Source organism: Zerene cesonia, chromosome 18, assembly GCF_012273895.1.
Source record: "Zerene cesonia ecotype Mississippi chromosome 18, Zerene_cesonia_1.1, whole genome shotgun sequence".
NCBI lineage: Eukaryota > Metazoa > Arthropoda > Insecta > Lepidoptera > Pieridae > Zerene > Zerene cesonia.
Window position 1 is genome coordinate 9352756 of NC_052119.1, and position 17704 is coordinate 9370459.

At 33.4% G+C, this 17704-nt stretch overlaps 3 protein-coding genes and 1 pseudogene across 4 annotated transcripts in view; 3 read left to right on the top strand and 1 right to left on the bottom strand.

The window, feature by feature from the left end:
* Positions 1-7958, top strand: part of LOC119833923 (circadian clock-controlled protein daywake-like) — a 12232-nt gene extending 4274 nt beyond the window's left edge. Inside the window, exons 2-5 of the mRNA XM_038358157.1 lie at positions 3572-3800; positions 4198-4328; positions 5200-5337; positions 6519-7958. Coding sequence (XP_038214085.1) covers positions 3572-3800; positions 4198-4328; positions 5200-5337; positions 6519-6670 — 650 coding nt within the window. The 3' untranslated portion in view covers positions 6671-7958. The remainder of the gene's footprint in view (positions 1-3571; positions 3801-4197; positions 4329-5199; positions 5338-6518) is intronic.
* A 136-nt stretch (positions 7959-8094) lies between these two features.
* LOC119833922 (3-oxoacyl-[acyl-carrier-protein] reductase FabG-like) lies at positions 8095-9153 on the bottom strand. The gene has a single exon (XM_038358156.1). The coding sequence runs from the start codon at positions 9003-9005 to the stop codon at positions 8241-8243; it is 765 nt and encodes a 254-aa protein (XP_038214084.1). The 5' UTR covers positions 9006-9153; the 3' UTR covers positions 8095-8240.
* Positions 9154-10128: 975 nt separating this feature from the next.
* On the top strand, positions 10129-11877 carry LOC119833924 (annotated as a pseudogene).
* A 669-nt stretch (positions 11878-12546) lies between these two features.
* Positions 12547-17704, top strand: part of LOC119833990 (cytochrome c oxidase assembly protein COX15 homolog) — a 5816-nt gene continuing 658 nt past the window's right edge. The window contains exons 1-7 of one of the 2 annotated variants that reach the window (XM_038358255.1): positions 12547-12742; positions 12850-13003; positions 13555-13687; positions 15051-15183; positions 15478-15664; positions 16272-16533; positions 17028-17296. In XM_038358255.1, coding sequence (XP_038214183.1) covers positions 12854-13003; positions 13555-13687; positions 15051-15183; positions 15478-15664; positions 16272-16533; positions 17028-17296 — 1134 coding nt within the window. In that variant the 5' untranslated portion in view covers positions 12547-12742; positions 12850-12853. The remainder of the gene's footprint in view (positions 12743-12849; positions 13004-13554; positions 13688-15050; positions 15184-15477; positions 15665-16271; positions 16534-17027; positions 17297-17704) is intronic. The other variant, XM_038358256.1, reaches the window with a different exon arrangement.

Genomic DNA, 17704 nt, shown 5'->3' on the forward strand with positions numbered 1-17704 from the left:
GGCCATCGTATAGAATTATGGTCGCGTTAACCTCTCTTTGAAATTTACCGCCGCTCGGGTGCGTTCCGTTACAATATTCATTTTGTTACTCTAGCTTATTAAGACGAAGAAGAAGTACCTGGAAGACTGAGCTTTGCTCGGTATTTTTAAATAAATTGTGTTTTTTGGGAATTATATTTAAGTATTATTATTCGCCAATAGATGTCAGGACGAGTCATAATAAATTGGGACTACTCAAACGCCTCCTATTTATTAAAAAAGTAAATTTAAGTCGATAAAACACGAATATGACATTTTCTAAAAAAGATTCCTAGCTAGATCGATTTATCGCCCCCGAAACCCTATATACTAAATTTCATGAAAATCGTTGGAGCCGATTCCGAGATTCCAATTACATATATATATATATATATATATATATATATATATATATATATATATATATATATATATATATATATATATATATATATATATATATATATATAAGATATACAAGAATTGCTCGTTTAAAGATATAAGTTCTACAGTACAGTAACGAACGTGACTTAAAAACGTGCAATCTGAAAAAAAAACAAATGACAACGTTTACTTACAGATTTGTTAGATAATACAAGGAGGTTACAATGTAGCTGTCATTATTTTAATTTTTTTGTTTCAATCATTTTGTATTAAAGCTATAAAAAAAACTCTAATTTCCTATCCCTCTCATCTATACTATACTATAAAATAATAAAAATAACGTATAAAACTGGTTACATTTAAGGTCAATGACATGTAACTAAATAGAATCCATAATTTGTAATGTTTTTGTTAAACAACTTATTAGAATAATTAAAAGCATACCCTAATGAAATTCTTGAAAATGAATTCAACTGTTTCATCTAATTTAAACTGTGAACTGTTTTTTTTTTTCGTAAATTATTGCTACACTACCAATCTCAGATACCTAAGCGTCTACAATAGCTTAAAATACTATCATTATACTATTGCATTGTGTGCAGATTTTCAACACAAGCGTCCAGAAAAACTTATCTTATCTGTGGGAACTTCTCAAAACAAAGTTAGCAATTACACAGATAATAAAAAATATTGGCTTACTGTCATTGTTTTATTATCTAGAAAAACTTTTTATATAGACTAAATATGAGCTTGGTTTACCTTATTTCCTGTGTGAATTAGGATCTATGTCGACACCATTTACGCATAATTAAAGATTTTTTTATATCATCGTTGGCAATACAGCTGGTGGTTCGCCTGATGGTAAGCGCTACCAACATCCATTAATAATTGCAGAGGTGAAAGATCGCTTGTAGACCTTACCATCTGTATAATTCGATTGCCGACATCAAATGGAAAAGGAAAAGGAAAGGATTGACGACGGAATTTAAAAAAAGGACTGGGAAGGATAAGGATATCCCCACATTCAGTTGAGTTTGAGTTTTGAATTAAAACATTCGTCCTCAAGATATGTTATAAAGTCACAATATTAAAATGCATTATACAATGTTTTTTTTTATTTTTATAACGAATGAAAGAGTTTTACGTTTATATAAACCTCTTACCTCCTCCTATATATACATATATACTATAGGCTATACGCGATCCCTAAATCCTATACACCCTATGGACTTTTGGGGCGTGTACTTATTCTGAGGTGTTAGTTTCGGTGTTAATCAAATAGTTTTAGTCAGTGTTTTTGTAATTAATATAATTTTATATTAATTCAAATATATTGATGTTAAACACTAATAAATAGTAGGAAGTAGGTAGTCTAATTAAAGACTCCAACACAAAATGTTACTACTCTACGAGGTTCTAACATTGCATTAGATTCACATATTACATTGCGTGCGTCAAGTATACACCTGTACACATACGTATTAAAGTTAATGTTTTAACCGAAAAGTTAATTTTTCGAATTAAAATTGTCAAGCATAATAAAGTAATTTCATAACTTGGCTTTAGGCAATATTTGGCAGAAGTGGTTGCACTTGAAAGTCGAAACCGGTCGACTTTCTTCGTATTTATATTTCGACACCATAACCGTTTTGTAAAATTTATATAGAATATCTTCCCATATATTATTGGCATTAATTGTTTTTTTTTTTCTTTAATTTTGTGAATGTCTTTTGGACGAACTGTCTTATTTTCTTTAATATGTTTTTCCTTATAAAATAGTCAATTCGTTTATTCAAAAACAAGATCTTCTATGCTATATCGAAAATTGGTTATACGAGATATTATTGTGGGATATATTAATTACTTTTCAAGATGTATGGCTAGGATTACTTATTATATCTTAAGCTAAAGCCTATAAATACCATTTAAGCCAGTACAACCCTCATGGATGTTGACCTACTATGTCCATGTTTATTCAGCCGCAAATAATTGTATTGCACGTTTAACAACACTTTCACAAAACTTTATTGGGACTATTATACATTTATCAAACTATTTATTATATATAATAGAATAATAGATTAAATTATATGTTATATGCAATAAGTGGTAAAATATTCAAAAGTGCTTCTAGAAGAAGTCCAATTATATAAATAAATGTTTGATTATAACAAAAATAGATATGTACAGCTGTTTGTATACACACAATCTGTAGCCCTAGCCAAACAACTTGCAACATGCACCACACGCAAATAAAGTATTTAACCAACAATAAACAAGGCCGTTTCTGCAGACCGTACTTAAATGTCACTCGCTCACGTGCGCATTGTTTGTGACATGCGAGCGTCCATACGTTGCCCCACGCTGACATTGACATGCTCTTTCGTCTGACACACTTATTTTAGTGATCGATACACGGGCGTTTTTTACACGGCAATATATACAATAAAAATATGTATAAACAAAAAGTTTATTTCAAAAAACCTTCAAATAATACATATAGTTTAAAGAAGGAAAATACAAATACATTGAAAATATTCCCTTATTTTATAAAAAAAATTATACGCAATATAATATTTAATAACTATTGAAATGTGCTGTTGGTAATTTTAGCCAGACTTAATTAAGTTTTGACACCAACATCAGCGTCTCTTCACCAGTCTCGTCAAAAGATTTATATATTGATTTTATTTATATATTTAAAACAAATTAAATCCTGAAAGTCTACAATTATTCCGGATAAATTTATTATTTTTTAATTATAAATTTATTATAATCAAACAAAAACGATTCATCAAAAATGTTATAATTTATAAAATGTGCTTTTACGTATCATATTATAACGTGGCTTTTACTACTTTAATGTTTTACTACCACTGACGTTTCAAAATTTCGTTTACACTCAGCTTAACCGTATCTTGATAATACTTATTTGCAACTTAAGCTCATCGACACTTTAATGAAGTATATCGCAATAAAATTTATTTATATAAAATTTTGCTACATGTTATCATGGGCATTATTGCGATAACAATTATGAAATGATCCTTTACTTCTTGTTCGAAATGATTACCATACAGCACATAGACTTCCAAACTAAAAACGACTAGCCACTTGCTGCGTCTTGTTCGGGTTGACCCGGAATGAAACATGTTACTATATTTCGCAGCGCCGTTCCTCAAGGCTTGTTCAGCGTCAGACCCCAATCTGAACCAATGCGTGGAGAAGGTGATATCAGCTGGGGGCGGCAAGTTCGCGAAGGGCATTCCGGAGCTTGGCATCGCTTCGCTGGACCCCGTGCATTTGGGCAAGGTGGTGGTGGACAACCCGGCTCTGAAGCTTACCTTCGATGATACCGTCGTGACTGGACTTGGAGACTTTAGGGTCAACTCTTATAAGTAAGTGGCATTGTGTATGATATTTCATTTAGAACTAAATATCCCACTACTACTATAATATAATATAATACTATTATTATCATCAGGCCATATAATATGTTCCTACTGTAGGGACACGAACCTCCTATGAGGGTTTAGGCCAAAATCCACCACACTGGAAAAACACGCTGGCTTCCTAAAATTATATTATTATGTAAAAATTAACATATAAAATTAACATTGTCCGCTCTTCTCTGTAAAAAACTGCTTTCCGAACCGGTGGTAAATAGTGACTCCATGTTAAGTCAATGCAGGAGTGTTTTTAGAGGTCTTATTCAATAAATCAATGTTTGAATTTCAGTTTACTAGCTTACTAGCAGAGAATAAACAAAGTTATTTATTATTTCATTATATCTAGAATTGACACTGAGAAGGGCAAAGCGATCCTGGACTTCACTGCAAACGTGACTTTGAAAGCTAACTACGACATGGATGGACAAGTCCTTATCCTACCCATCAGAGGCAACGGACAGGCCAAAATCAAAATTAGTGAGTTGTTTATTAAAATAATCCTACTCATATTATAAACGCGAAAGTTTGTATGTATCGATGGAAGGATATTTGTTGCTCGCGTGAAAATAACTTATGGTATCTGTATGAAATTTGATATAGAGCTAGATTAAAGTCTGGATTAGCACATAGGTAACCTTTTGCCCTGGTACCACGCGAATGACGTATTGTATTAGTAGATACAAACAACAACATAGACACAAATTTACTCACAATAATGAAAGTAAATATTTCGACCTGAATTATGTTTCACACAGCCGGAGGCCCCAAAAAAAAGATAAATTTTACTTATAAAAATACTTTAATTATAAAGATTACAAGATGTCTTGCACGATGCAAGTGGTAAAAAGTAATGAATATAAAACTAAACTTATTTAACATGAAAACTTAAAATTACGTCGCACCAAAGGAATTCGCTGCATACAGTAATATACGTTCCCGTGCGAACCGTCGACTCAGCGTTACATTAGGGTTCCGCTGGCGTAACTCCTGCATAGAATGAAGTAAACCCATTATTTCAATTATTTTAATGTTTTGATGCATATTTCAAGGAGAATAATCATGATTTCGATGATAATTGTGTTCCTTCTTCTAAATAAGATATATGCACATGAAACAATTGAACATTAGGGTTTATTAATTACTCAATTTCAAATGTAAATTAACTAAACTGTCTTCAGAACTAGACCAAATTTAAATGGGCCAATCAGGAGGCAATAGCTAAATAAAATAAAAAAATCAAACTCGGTTCACCCAATAAAAAGATACTAGGTAACAACCCAAAAAAATACAATCGAATTCCAAACACCCTCTCACTTTTTTGAAAAATTTAATCAACCAATTATTTCAGCAAACCTGAACATCGTCATTAAGTACGATTACAAAACAATAGACGGTTATTGGACGGTCACCGGCTACAAGGACAGCTACAAAATGGAGCGCGCGCAATTCAAATTCACCAACCTCTTCGGTGGGAACAAGGAACTAGGTAAGAGTTGCGACAGTAAAAATAATAACAAATGTTTACTGCTTTTGAAAGTTTAACTACAGCACAGTCTCCATACACTACGGTATAAGTTAAGTTAACATCACGAATACTCTTTACATGAAGTTTTCCTACACAATTGATAATCTCAAAAATACATTGACACATGAAAAACGTAACATATATCTAAAAAAAACAATTATCAAAATATGTTTACCAATAAAGAAAAGAACTGTCGAATTGATAAAACCCTTCTTCTATTGAAGTCTTTTTAAGATTACATACGTTCATTTTTATGTACATTTAAAACGTACAAAACAGTTTTAAAACACGATTCTTCGCTATACTTGTAAATTCAAATACAGTTAATCCAATATTTTCCAATTTATCATATGCGGATCTAACACCTCAAAGGTATGCTTCACGGAAAATAACCATAGAGATATGTATATTCCTTACCTCCATAAAGGTCAGACTCAAATCAAGGACATCCACCAAACACTTTGGAAAACTTGTAATAACGTGTATAGTGTGTTCTAAGATTTATCTTCTTTATCAAGGTTAGTTCCAACATAAAAATTATTGTTTTATTACTAAATCTACCTATCTTTAATCTGAATTCTAATCTTTATGTGCGAATAAAAAATTACTTAATTAATTTAAACAAGAAAAATAAGCTAGAATACTAATATACTAATATTAATACTAAAATTTAAATTTTAGACCGGTTATTAAGAATTACGAGTCGTTATTTAACTATCTTGTGTTTGAAAGACTTCAGAGAGAGGTCTTCTCATTAATTTTTCGTGACTATAAAATTCACCTTAAAATGCACAAACAAAAAAAAAACACCACAAACTTCTTTCAATATTACACCAATTTTATGAGATGCTTACTTAATTTCGTAAAACTACTCTAATTAATATTAGTATTTTCTTAACATTTCCTTCCTCTAAACAATATACAATTCAAACACATTCTACTTGACCCAAAACAATTGAGGAATAAAAATTTAATGTAATCTTCAGAGGGCCAGACGTAATCGTTACCGTTAAAATTTTAAAATGCATGATGAAATTAAAGCATGAAAGTCTTAGGGAAAACATTTTTGTATGCATTTATATCTTTTATTTTGTACTGTAAAAATTATATTGCTATAAAATAAGTATCAATTTTATTTCTAGCATCTACAATCCAGAGAGTAATCAACGAGAACTGGGAACCAGTAATAAGAGACATAGCCCCAGTGGCATTTGAGACGATCATCGCTGCCTGCGTAAATGAAGCCAAAAAACTATTTGCTGCTGTGCCCGCTAATGAACTTCTTTTGCCTTGATCATACAATAGCAATTTAAAAAATTTGATGGAATTGGCAAATTTATTTCATTCGATTTTTAATCTACGCTTAAACCGCCGCTTATTGCCGCCTATATCGTAAAATTATTACAATTGTTGATATTTTAAAGGCGACGGTTTGTTTGAAGAAAATTTGTCTTTAAATGTTTCTTATATTTTTTAATCGTTTTGACTGAACTCGTAAATTTGAAGTTATTTAAATCGCAAAATAATAGCGAAATCACGTAATCTAAAATTAAGATGAAATGACGTACGCCTACCTATTTATTATAAATAAATTAATATTTAAGATCTGAAATAACACAACACTGTTAATTGTTCACATTAAAATACAATTAACGTTTTTTTGTAGCAAGTTGTACAATTACCAGGCAAAGGTTTATTGCCCAAAACTCGAAAGGTCAGTTGCATGTTTCCGTATCGATATTGCAACTTCCTATGTGTTGTAGGTTGAAAGTACCTACATGAAGTAATGTGTAACTAGGCATCCTTCCTTTTTGCTTCAATATTAGATACTTGTAACGCAATAATTAATGCAACTAAAACAATGATTGCAAAAACAATTACTAGAAAAGTGTAGATGTATGAATCTAATATTTACTTTTGTATTGATTAAAATATTGAATTCTATTGTCAGAATTGAACTACAATGTCATAGAATCCCATTTGCATTTTATATTATTAAGATTCTTGTTTTAATTTTAACCTAAGTATTTATACATTTATTTTTAAAACTGTCTCATTTCCCTTCTCATCATAAATTAGTTTATAGACTTCCGTAAGACATGAAACCTAATATTACAATAATAGGAAAAGTAATTAGTATAAGGTTTCAATTCATTTGGATAAGTAACTTATTACATATTACACTTCCATATAATACAAGCCTTAGATTACAAGATATGCTAAGAATTAAAATAGTTTTTACTCTGTGGCCAAGTACAATTACAGGTGTAATCTTTTTGTTTTAATAGACAGATTATCAAATTATACAGCCAATTTAACCCTACACTGTGCTTGCAATTTTTTCAATATAAAAAATACTAAATCACTTTTATCATTTGATTATTTTCTGAATATTGACTAAATATGTAGCCAAAGAGTGAGGTGTAGATTGTAGACCTTATATATATTTTATGTATCGTTAAATATATAAGATCAAGATAATTACTTTAGTTCTAAGAATCCTAACTTTGTCAACATACACTCTGATAAAAAGTTTTGTGATAATCATGTTACATTAAAAATTAATAAAATTTTGTAATAAATTTGACTTTAAATATCTCCTTGAACCTAAAATTACCTATAAATTATATATTTGCCTAGTATTGATAGGAATTTTAGAGTATGTTTGCTATACTTCTACAGATTTTTGTATGATGCACCCTAGAAATGAAAATCAGCTTCAAACTTCAACAATTTTAATTCTTTAAATTTATCCAAAAATAACAGCAGTAAATGCATCTTATCAAATACAAATTCATTATACTTAGATCTATTTTTCAAACAAAGTCAGACAAATTCATCAAAATGTAGACTGGAAATAAAAATTAACGTGGGCACATAGCATGGCGTCCCCCATCAACAGGCACACTTGCTCCAGTGATATTGCTAGCTAAATCACTGGCCAAAAATGCTATTGTAGCTGCAACTTCATCAGGCTTGCCAGGACGGCCCAAAGCGTGTGTCTCCTTACTTCTCTCTAAGAAAGCTGCGTATTGCTCATCAGATAACCCTCCACGACGCTGTAATTCAGTGAGAATAACACCAGGGTTCACACAATTCACCCTAACACCCTTGGCAGCTAGCTCCAATGCAACACATCTTGTAAACTGATCCACAGATGCTTTCGACACGTTATACGCTAACACGCCGGGAAAAGACCGTATACCGTTCACGCTAGACACGTTAACAATGTTACCTTTAGTTTTTAACAAGTGTGGCACAGCCAACATTGTCAAGTAGTAAATTGATCGGACGTTGGTGTTCATTAGGCGGTCATACTGCGCTAGAGATGTATTTTCAATGGTTCCCGTTTCAATAATTCCCGCATTGTTTATCAAAACGTCGATTTTTCCATAGTGATCTACGGTGTTCTTAACGATCTTTTCAATATCGGATTCCTTTGTCAAATCTGCCGGGACCATAAAAGTAGATGTTGACTTCTCACAATCCTTATTGACTTTTTGCAGATTGTCCACATTTCTTCCAGTTAAAGATAATTGTGCACCAAGCTTTGATAAAAACACTGCAGTAGCGGCGCCAATTCCAGAACTGGCGCCGGTAACAATTACTACTTTTCCAGCGAAGTTCATGTTTCGAACGTTTCTAGAATGATTCCAACAGCACCGGGTAATAATGTGAGATATTCTTATCACGTATATAAATAGATAACGCTAATATTATGTAAATCAAAACATGTTTGGACATTACTACTTACTTCATTTTCATTTGACAGTGTTTTCCTTTCAAATTACAATGACAGCTGTCACTGATAAACACGTTCATTGGTGGTAACCACGCTGCTGTTAAACTAGCCAATGAAAATTCATATCGATATATTATATAAAAATCTTCGAATATATAATGTTTTCTTGTGCATTTATTATTTCATACGAATTTTTCATAATTGCAAAGAATACTTCATACTATAAAAAATATGTAATTTATTAAAAGGTAGTATTTGAAAGAAAAGCCATGCTCTACATTTTTTTAACCGACTTCCAAAAAGGAGCAGGTTCTATATTCGTCTGTATGTATAAAATTTCATCAATTAATTGAATGGGTATAATATAAAACAGTTGACGCGATCTACTCTATACCACAATATATTATGAAAGATATAAATACTAAAAACTACAAAAGAATATATAAAAAATATTTTCATGAATATATCGAAACACTAAAATGATTAAACAATAAATAGCATTGAACACTCTGTATTTGTATATAATATCCAGATAAGGAACCGGTTTATGTAGGCACTGCTTTTGTCTTTCTTGCGAATAACAAACGGCGATTATGCGACTGTGAGCGTTGTTACAAACCTTATAAGGTTTTGAAGCGCAAAATATTTTGTAAAATGTGTTTCATTTTCTTTACTAATAATAAATAAAATAAATATAAAAGAAAATAAGTTATAAAAACTTTTTTATATCTCTTATGTTTTGACTCTATAGACGCATAATACGGTTATAACCGTCGTTCATAATACGTTACATAATACATTTCAAAATGATGTCATAATATTTTTAAATCTACATATACAACATGTACATAGCTTAAATTTTCTGTTTATCTAAAATATAATACCCTAAAAACCTATACAAAATTTTCGTGATGATATCATAACAATGACGATAGTAAGTTTTCTCAAGAGAGCCCTTTATTTTAATTACATACCATTATTAATATAATTTCACAAATAATAATATCTCATAGAAAGAAGTTATTCACATACATATAGGACAATCAGGAGTACAAGTAGCAAATGCTTGTTGGGAGCTTTACTGTTTAGAACATGGCATTCGACCGGATGGAATTATGTTATATAGTGGCGATGAGCAAAGCTGTGCATCATTTTTCAGCAGTACTGCGGGAGGAAAAGTTGTTCCCAGAGTTGTAATGATTGATTTGGAGCCTACTCCTATAGGTATAGGGTAACTTGTAATTAATTTTGATAAATTCATATAGAATAAATGAAAAGTATCAGAATTTTCTGTTTCAATTTTAACGAAAGCCCAAACCGATATTTTTAATTAGGTTTTATTGGATGAGACACAATCTGAATCTATCTAGACAATTTGTCAAGGGAAATAGCAGAATTAGTTTATTATTCTTCACTGTTTATGGGTTGTACGTGAAGAAACTGTTTTCATATGTATTTTTCCACAGTCTGATATTGTTCCTTGTACAGATGAAATACGGCATGGCACATATCGACAGCTATTCAACTCGAAATCTCTCCTTACTGGAAAAGAAGACGCTGCAAGTAACTTCGCTCGGGGCTATTTCGGCGTAGGGCGTGAAATGATAGACCTCTCCTTAAATCGTATCCGGCTTGCTGCTGAAGATTGTCATCATTTACAAGGCTTTATAGTGTTTCGAGCTTTTGGTGGAGGCACTGGCTCTGGATTTACGGCACTCTTACTGGAAAGCATTGCTCGGGATTATCGAAAACTTTCGAAAATTGAATTTGCCATATATCCCGCACCGAAAATATCACCAGTTATCGTAGAACCTTACAATGCAGTTTTAACTGCACACGCTTGTATGGATACGGAGGATGTCTGTTTTATCTTTGATAACGAAGCTTTGTATGACATATTAGCAAGGCATTTAGATGTACCACGCCCGACATATACAAACTTAAATAGATTGATTGCACAGGTAAAATAGTCTTTGAATTAATGTATTTTGAACTAACTACTAACAAGGTGTAATATATGTAAAACTATTTAAGGTAATATCTTGCATGACAGCATCTTTAAGATTTGAAGGCTCCCTGAACGTTGAACTTGTTGAATTTCGAACAAATTTGATTCCTTATCCAAGAATTCATTTCCCGCTGGTCACATTTGCTCCATTTGTACCTCCAACGAGGGCACAACACGAAACAAACTCTACACAACAGTTGATGATGTCATGCTTTGAACCAGCTAATCAAATGGTCAAGTGCGATCCCCGGAAAGGAAGTTACATGTCTTGCTGTGTGCTATTCAGGGGCGATGTTAACCCCAACGACATAAACCTAGCCATTAATCAAATAAAAAGCATGCGCTCGATTAAGTTTGTTTCCTGGTCACCTACTGGTTTCAAGGTACATAATATTTATTATTCTGTCAAAAACTGTTCAGATTGCTTGACATACAAACATACAGTATGCTTTTAAAGGTGCAATAATTTCTTCAACAGATAGGTGTTAACAACCAACCACCGATTACTGTGCCTGGGGGTGACTTAGCTGCGTTACAAAGAGCAGTAACCATGGTGTCAAATTCATCCGCTATTAGAATTGCATGGGAACATTTATGCAAGAAGTTTTCGTTAATGTACGCTAAAAGGGCGTTTGTTCACCACTACGTAGGAGAAGGTTTAGAAGAAGGGGAATTTAAAAATGCATACCATAATATCAAAGCGTTATCAAATGATTACAAAGAAATGGATACGTGAAAAGAGTCAAACTTTACAGTACAATTTTAGTGAATTGTCGGTTAAAAATAAAAAGTACGCGTTTTCTCGCATTTTATTTAAATATACACAAAATACTCCTTTTCTTGTCGTAAATTATAAAATGCTTCACAGAACCTCAGTCTAATAATCCATACAGTCGTTAAATGTAGACGTAGGAAGACAGGTCAATGTGGCAAGCAATTAAGAACGAAGAGCAGACCGAGCTAAAAGCGCTTATTCAATATATCTACATATAGTATACTTGACTAATCAAGTTCAGGTAAATTCAGAAGATATGATTGTTTAATTTAGATGCCTAATACTAATAAAACTCATTTAAGAAGGAGTAATTATTTTTAGTTACTGAAAATTAACATATTTATAAACATAGCAGGGTAGTACATATTAGTTAGCAGCTCAGGCTACTATGTAAGTGCTGCCATCCGCATATTTTAATGTTTGAAGATATATTATTAAGACATCTTTGCTTTATGCTATAGTCATAATATATACCTGTGGTACTGCTACACATTTTATAAAATAACATATTTATGTGAAATAATAGATCAATTTCATAAAAAAAAAAACAATTTTACCTCATGCCAAATGTCACTTCTTCTTCTTTGAAGGCTTCACCCAACAGAGGGACTGCGCCAATGTCCAGTGTAATTGTCATTTGTCAGTGTTAGTATCATGGTTGACAGATGACAGTACGTAGTTGGTACCGATCTCAAGTAGGTTGATAAGTTCACGTTTAATTTTCAGGAATTAAATTATTTTCTGGTAAATAAAGTATTTCTTATTGACCTAAGAGAAAGTGAAGTGATAAAAATACAAGTATTTAATTTAATTAATTAAAATCGGATTATTTATGCTTTAGGTTAGTATTGCGTAAATAATCGCAATCAATATTTATTAAAATACTATCCCATGAAGTACTTTGACTAATAGTTAATCTAGATTAATAATTATCAATGCATGTTTCAGTAAAATGTTGAGTTTAGCACAGGTGTGCCGATGTTCTAATTATTTGAGGACTCCAACTCGTGTCCTGTTATCTAGTACAAAAGGGCATGGGACATTACCCTCGAGACAATTGTTAACACCAGCACAATGGAATCACACGAATAAAGGGCTTAGAGTAAGCAATTTACAACATTTTTACAATGAAAATATATTATTTTGCCTAGGAAAAAAATAATAATATTGCCTAATAGCCTAGTGCTATAGTGATTAGCATTTGAGTATCAGAACAGTAGGGTTTGACTTAATTTACGATGAAGATTAAAAGTCTGACCAATAGGACTTGGTAAACTGATCACCTGCTTGCCTATAAAAAATAAAAAGTATTCTATTAAAAAAAGATAGGAACAGAATAACAAAGAGACACAGACTTAAAAATCTATAATAGAATGGTATAGTCCATTATTTTCATTATCTTTATATAAAGCAAGCATACATGTACATATTCTGAGATGGATTAATTGTTTATATTAAGTGTTAGACTTGCATATTCTTGTCTTGTCTAGTCTCTGCTAATATTTTATAGTTAAAGGTTGTTTGTTTGAGCAAAATAATCTTGGAAACCACTGTTTATAGTTATAAATTTATTAAATTTAATTTGTATTTGTTAGTCATTATATGTATCATATACATTTTGTACCAAAATCGTTTGTTAATTTATTGTTACAGATAAGTGAAATAATCAAAAGGAATGGGATTGTTGCAAGGTTTTGTGCATCATCGTCCAAACCGAAATCAACAAAAATAGTTGGTTACTGGCTTCTTGGTTGCAGTGGTATGGTTTTCACAGCAGTTGTGCTAGGTATGGCTCTTGGTTACTTGATTCTTCTATACAGTATTTATTATGTTGTAAATGTTATTGTTAAAGTCACTAACGGGACTAAATAAGCGGAAGCGTTGGGGAGAGGGGGGGTTATGGCAGTATTTATTGAAAATATTGTGTGATATTCTTTGGCATTTTCGGATAAAGTAAATGTGATTAAGATATTTTTATGTAGACTTTAGTTCACTGTATTAATAATTAGTATTATAGGGTCAATTTAGAGTTATGAAATGTTTATTAATTTTTTAATAAAGGAACTTAATATTATACAGTTCTTTTATTTTATAAGCCCAAAATACCGCCTCCTTGGTACAGTGATTAACGCGTGAGCGTAGAACCATGGGGTCCTGGGTTCGATTTCCGGTGGGGACGTACAAAACAAAAAAACGTCTCAGTCTGGCATGACACAGAAGACTGATCACCTACTTGTCCATAAATTAAATCCAAATAAAATAAAATACAGTGAAACAGATGTATATCATCATACCCCAGTAGGGGACACAGGAGTTCTCTTTTCACTTTAAAATATCCTATTAAAATCATTGGCAAAACCTTAAATATACAATTTAAGTGTTTGTATATAATTTACTTTCTAAAATACAGAATTGTTGTAATATTTGCAACTGTCCATGACCTAAATAACAATTGAGCCTTAAATTACAATCAAACTTAACTTTAATCACCACATATGTACCATTAATAGTATTTAATATTTAATACTAATGATATCACTGTAAAGCTTTGTATTATAATACCAGTTCATGTAAATATCACAATTATAATATAAAGCTGATGAGTTTGTTTGTTTGAATGCCTTAAAATAACATCAGGAACTATGTGACTGATTTCAAAAATTCATTTCCTGTTGGATATGTACGTCATCTCTCTGTGCAAATGCTAAGTATCACGGGTGAAGCCGCGGCCGGCGGGCTAGTGGAATATACACCATTATATTTGCTTTAATTTTTTTTGGAATAGACAACAGCTTCAGATTATTAATGACATAGGTGCTTAGGTGAAATAAGTTATATCATCATCTTTAATTCATCATCAATCATGATATGTGGGAGTCCCTTGGGCACATAAAAATGTCAGAGTAGAAGAAAGTTCGATTGTTTGGGCGGGGTAACGGGTGGCCGTGAGGTTAGGCGTTGCCACGGTTCGGCGAATAACACGGGTTCAAATCTCGTCTCTTGATCGATTTTTTTTATTCTTAAAAAAATTTTTACTTATAAAGCGTTTGAATGCTATAAAAGTAAAAATTAAACTAATATTTCTTCAATTAAAGCTTTTATTTGTTCATTCACTGTAACCTTCTAAACCTTCAATGTAATCTTATTAGGTGGAGTGACAAGGCTAACAGAATCTGGGCTATCCATGGTCACATGGAAACTTCTTGGTGAAAAGCTGCCGAGGACTGAAGAGGAATGGCAGCAGGAGTTTGAGATATACAAACAGTTTCCCGAATACAAATAGTGAGTTATTTATGTGATGTGATTTGTGGTAATCAGAAACTACTTAATAAAAAATATGTTTTGTCATTATCGGGTATTTAAAAAAAAAGTACTGTATTTGCCTTTGATATCAGATCTTGATTATAAATGGAAAAGTGTTTGTTTGCTTGTCTGTCTTTCAATATTTGTAATGGAGCGGTTTTATGGAGTGATTTCTCTCTGTAAATCTGTCTCTGGAAATAGTTAGGAGTCTAGAGAGTAAGAAAAACAGTGACAAAAATTGGCGGGAAATTCCATACGTAGGTGTACTTTCAGCAAGAACATGAATATAACGCTAAGCGAGTTCAAGTGGATCTGGTGGATGGAGTTCGCGCACCGCAGCTGGGGCCGCGCCATCGGGGCCGCCATGTTCCTGCCGGCCGCCTTCTTCTGGGCCAGAGGCTATCTGGACAAGGCCATGAAGATTAGGGTCGCCGCCTACTGTGCGCTCGTTGGGGCCCAGGTTGGAACTGACCGCGAATTCCGGATTCCGGAGGCCCATATTCTTTTCTTTAACCTTTCCAGTCCTTTCCTTTATTCCTCTCGTCTATCCTTTCTTAATCCCTTTCCAATTTGAAGTCGGTAATCTATTTGTAGAGGTGTTAAGTCTGCAATTAAACTTACGCCTCTCCAATGAGTTAAAAATATAATTTTGCTATAAAAAGCCAATAGTTTGATGCCTAGACACATTTCCGTTCAAGTTGTGAGAGCAACCAAACCTCCTACTGGTGGAAATTAATGGAAGACAATATTTACCCAAGTGTTTCACGAGAAATTTTTAAAGTGTTTCACTCCACAGTATTCAGTGTTTCAGTTTGTTTTGTTTGTGTGTTTTTCCCATTTCATTCTGGACAAAGTCCATAAAAGCCTAAATGTCGGTTTCCTGACTTTTAAACACCAACGAGAGTTATCTTTGTCTTATAGTGTCTTCTTCGACAGATATTTTAATTAAAGCCTTTCTTTGTAATAATAGAATTATATGTTTTTATTTGTAAATTTATTTTTTGAATATCAGGAAAGGCATTAAGTGCTGTTAAATAAAATTCATCATATCCTTTATCATTCTTCAGGGTCTAATGGGCTGGTACATGGTCAAATCGGGCCTCGAGGACCGCTTCCAAGGGCCCAGCGATGTTCCCCGGGTGTCCCAATACCGTCTGGCCTCCCACCTTGGTCTAGCGTTCCTATTGTACACGGGGCTCCTGTCCGGGGCCCTGAGGATATTGAGGCCAGTACCTGCTGGGGCCCTGTTTAGGAAAGTGAAGGAACTCAACGTTCTGACCGCCATTGCGCACACCGTTAAGGCAATGGTGTTTGTGACAGCGCTATCGGGTGAGTGCTATATCTTAGTTGTCAGTATCTATACAAATAAATGAAATTGTCATGTCTGTTTGTTACTGAATACATATGGATGTTTAGACGGTACATTTTATTTAGTAGTTTACATCATAGCTTATGGGATACCGATGGACGCAGAAACAGACACAGGGTCACGTTTTAAGTAAAAAAGTAAACAGTCTTCAATCTGCACTAGAACATTTAATTAGGATCATACGGGAGGTATCAGCTTTATATGAGAAAAAAAAATCATCAACATCGGTTCACCTCAAAAAAATACAATAGAATTAAAACAATTTTTGAGGTCAGTTGATAAATGATAAATCATCCTATCCTTTGGTATTCCTACAGGATACGAGACTTACGTGAGTGAAAACGTGGGGCGCAGCTATTAATTCCATAAAAAAAATCCTTCTCCGTTGCAAGAAGAAAAACATTTTTTTTTTTTTTGTCAAAAAATAAAAATGTTACGCACGTTGCGTCCGCAGGCGCGTTCGTGGCTGGGCTGGACGCGGGGCTAGTGTACAACTCGTTCCCCAAAATGGGCGACCACTGGGTCCCGGACGACATCCTGGCGCAGCGGCCCGCGGCGCGCAACTTCACGGAGAACCCGAGCACGGTGCAGTTCGACCACCGCGTGCTCGGCACGGCCACGCTGCTCGCCGCCAGCGCGCTGTGGGCCGCCGCGCGCGCGCGCCCGCTGCCGCCCGTCGCGCGCCGCGTGGCCCACGCCGTCACCGCTGTGGCCTGGCTCCAGGTCAGTGGCCGTGTATTCTTCCATAGAAATATTAACACACACACACAAGCACACACACACACACACAAGCACACACATAGAGACACACAAACACACTCACTCAACACTCATAGGGTTGGCTATCCCCCTATTTTGTCTTTATCTTACAATTTTTACATTTTGCTTATACAACGAGCAGGAAAGGGACTGGCTCTCTTAACACAGGTTATACCTAGCAAGAGGGCCAGAGCCTCTTAATAAGATTGTACAAAAATTAAGGTGAAATAAAGATTTATTTATTTATTATTTATTTTCATTTTTCATATTTAGCGATTGTTAATAAGAAAGTGAAAATGTTCTAAAAGTGATAAGCACTTGTAATTTTTTTACAAGACCCCCAATGTCATTGTTGTAACAAATATATATATA

What these genes read in the sequence shown, in the direction of transcription:
- LOC119833922 (XM_038358156.1), bottom strand. Translation starts at nt 9,005, where the DNA reads ATGAACTTCGCTGGAAAAGTAGTAATTGTTACCGGCGCCAGTTCTGGA.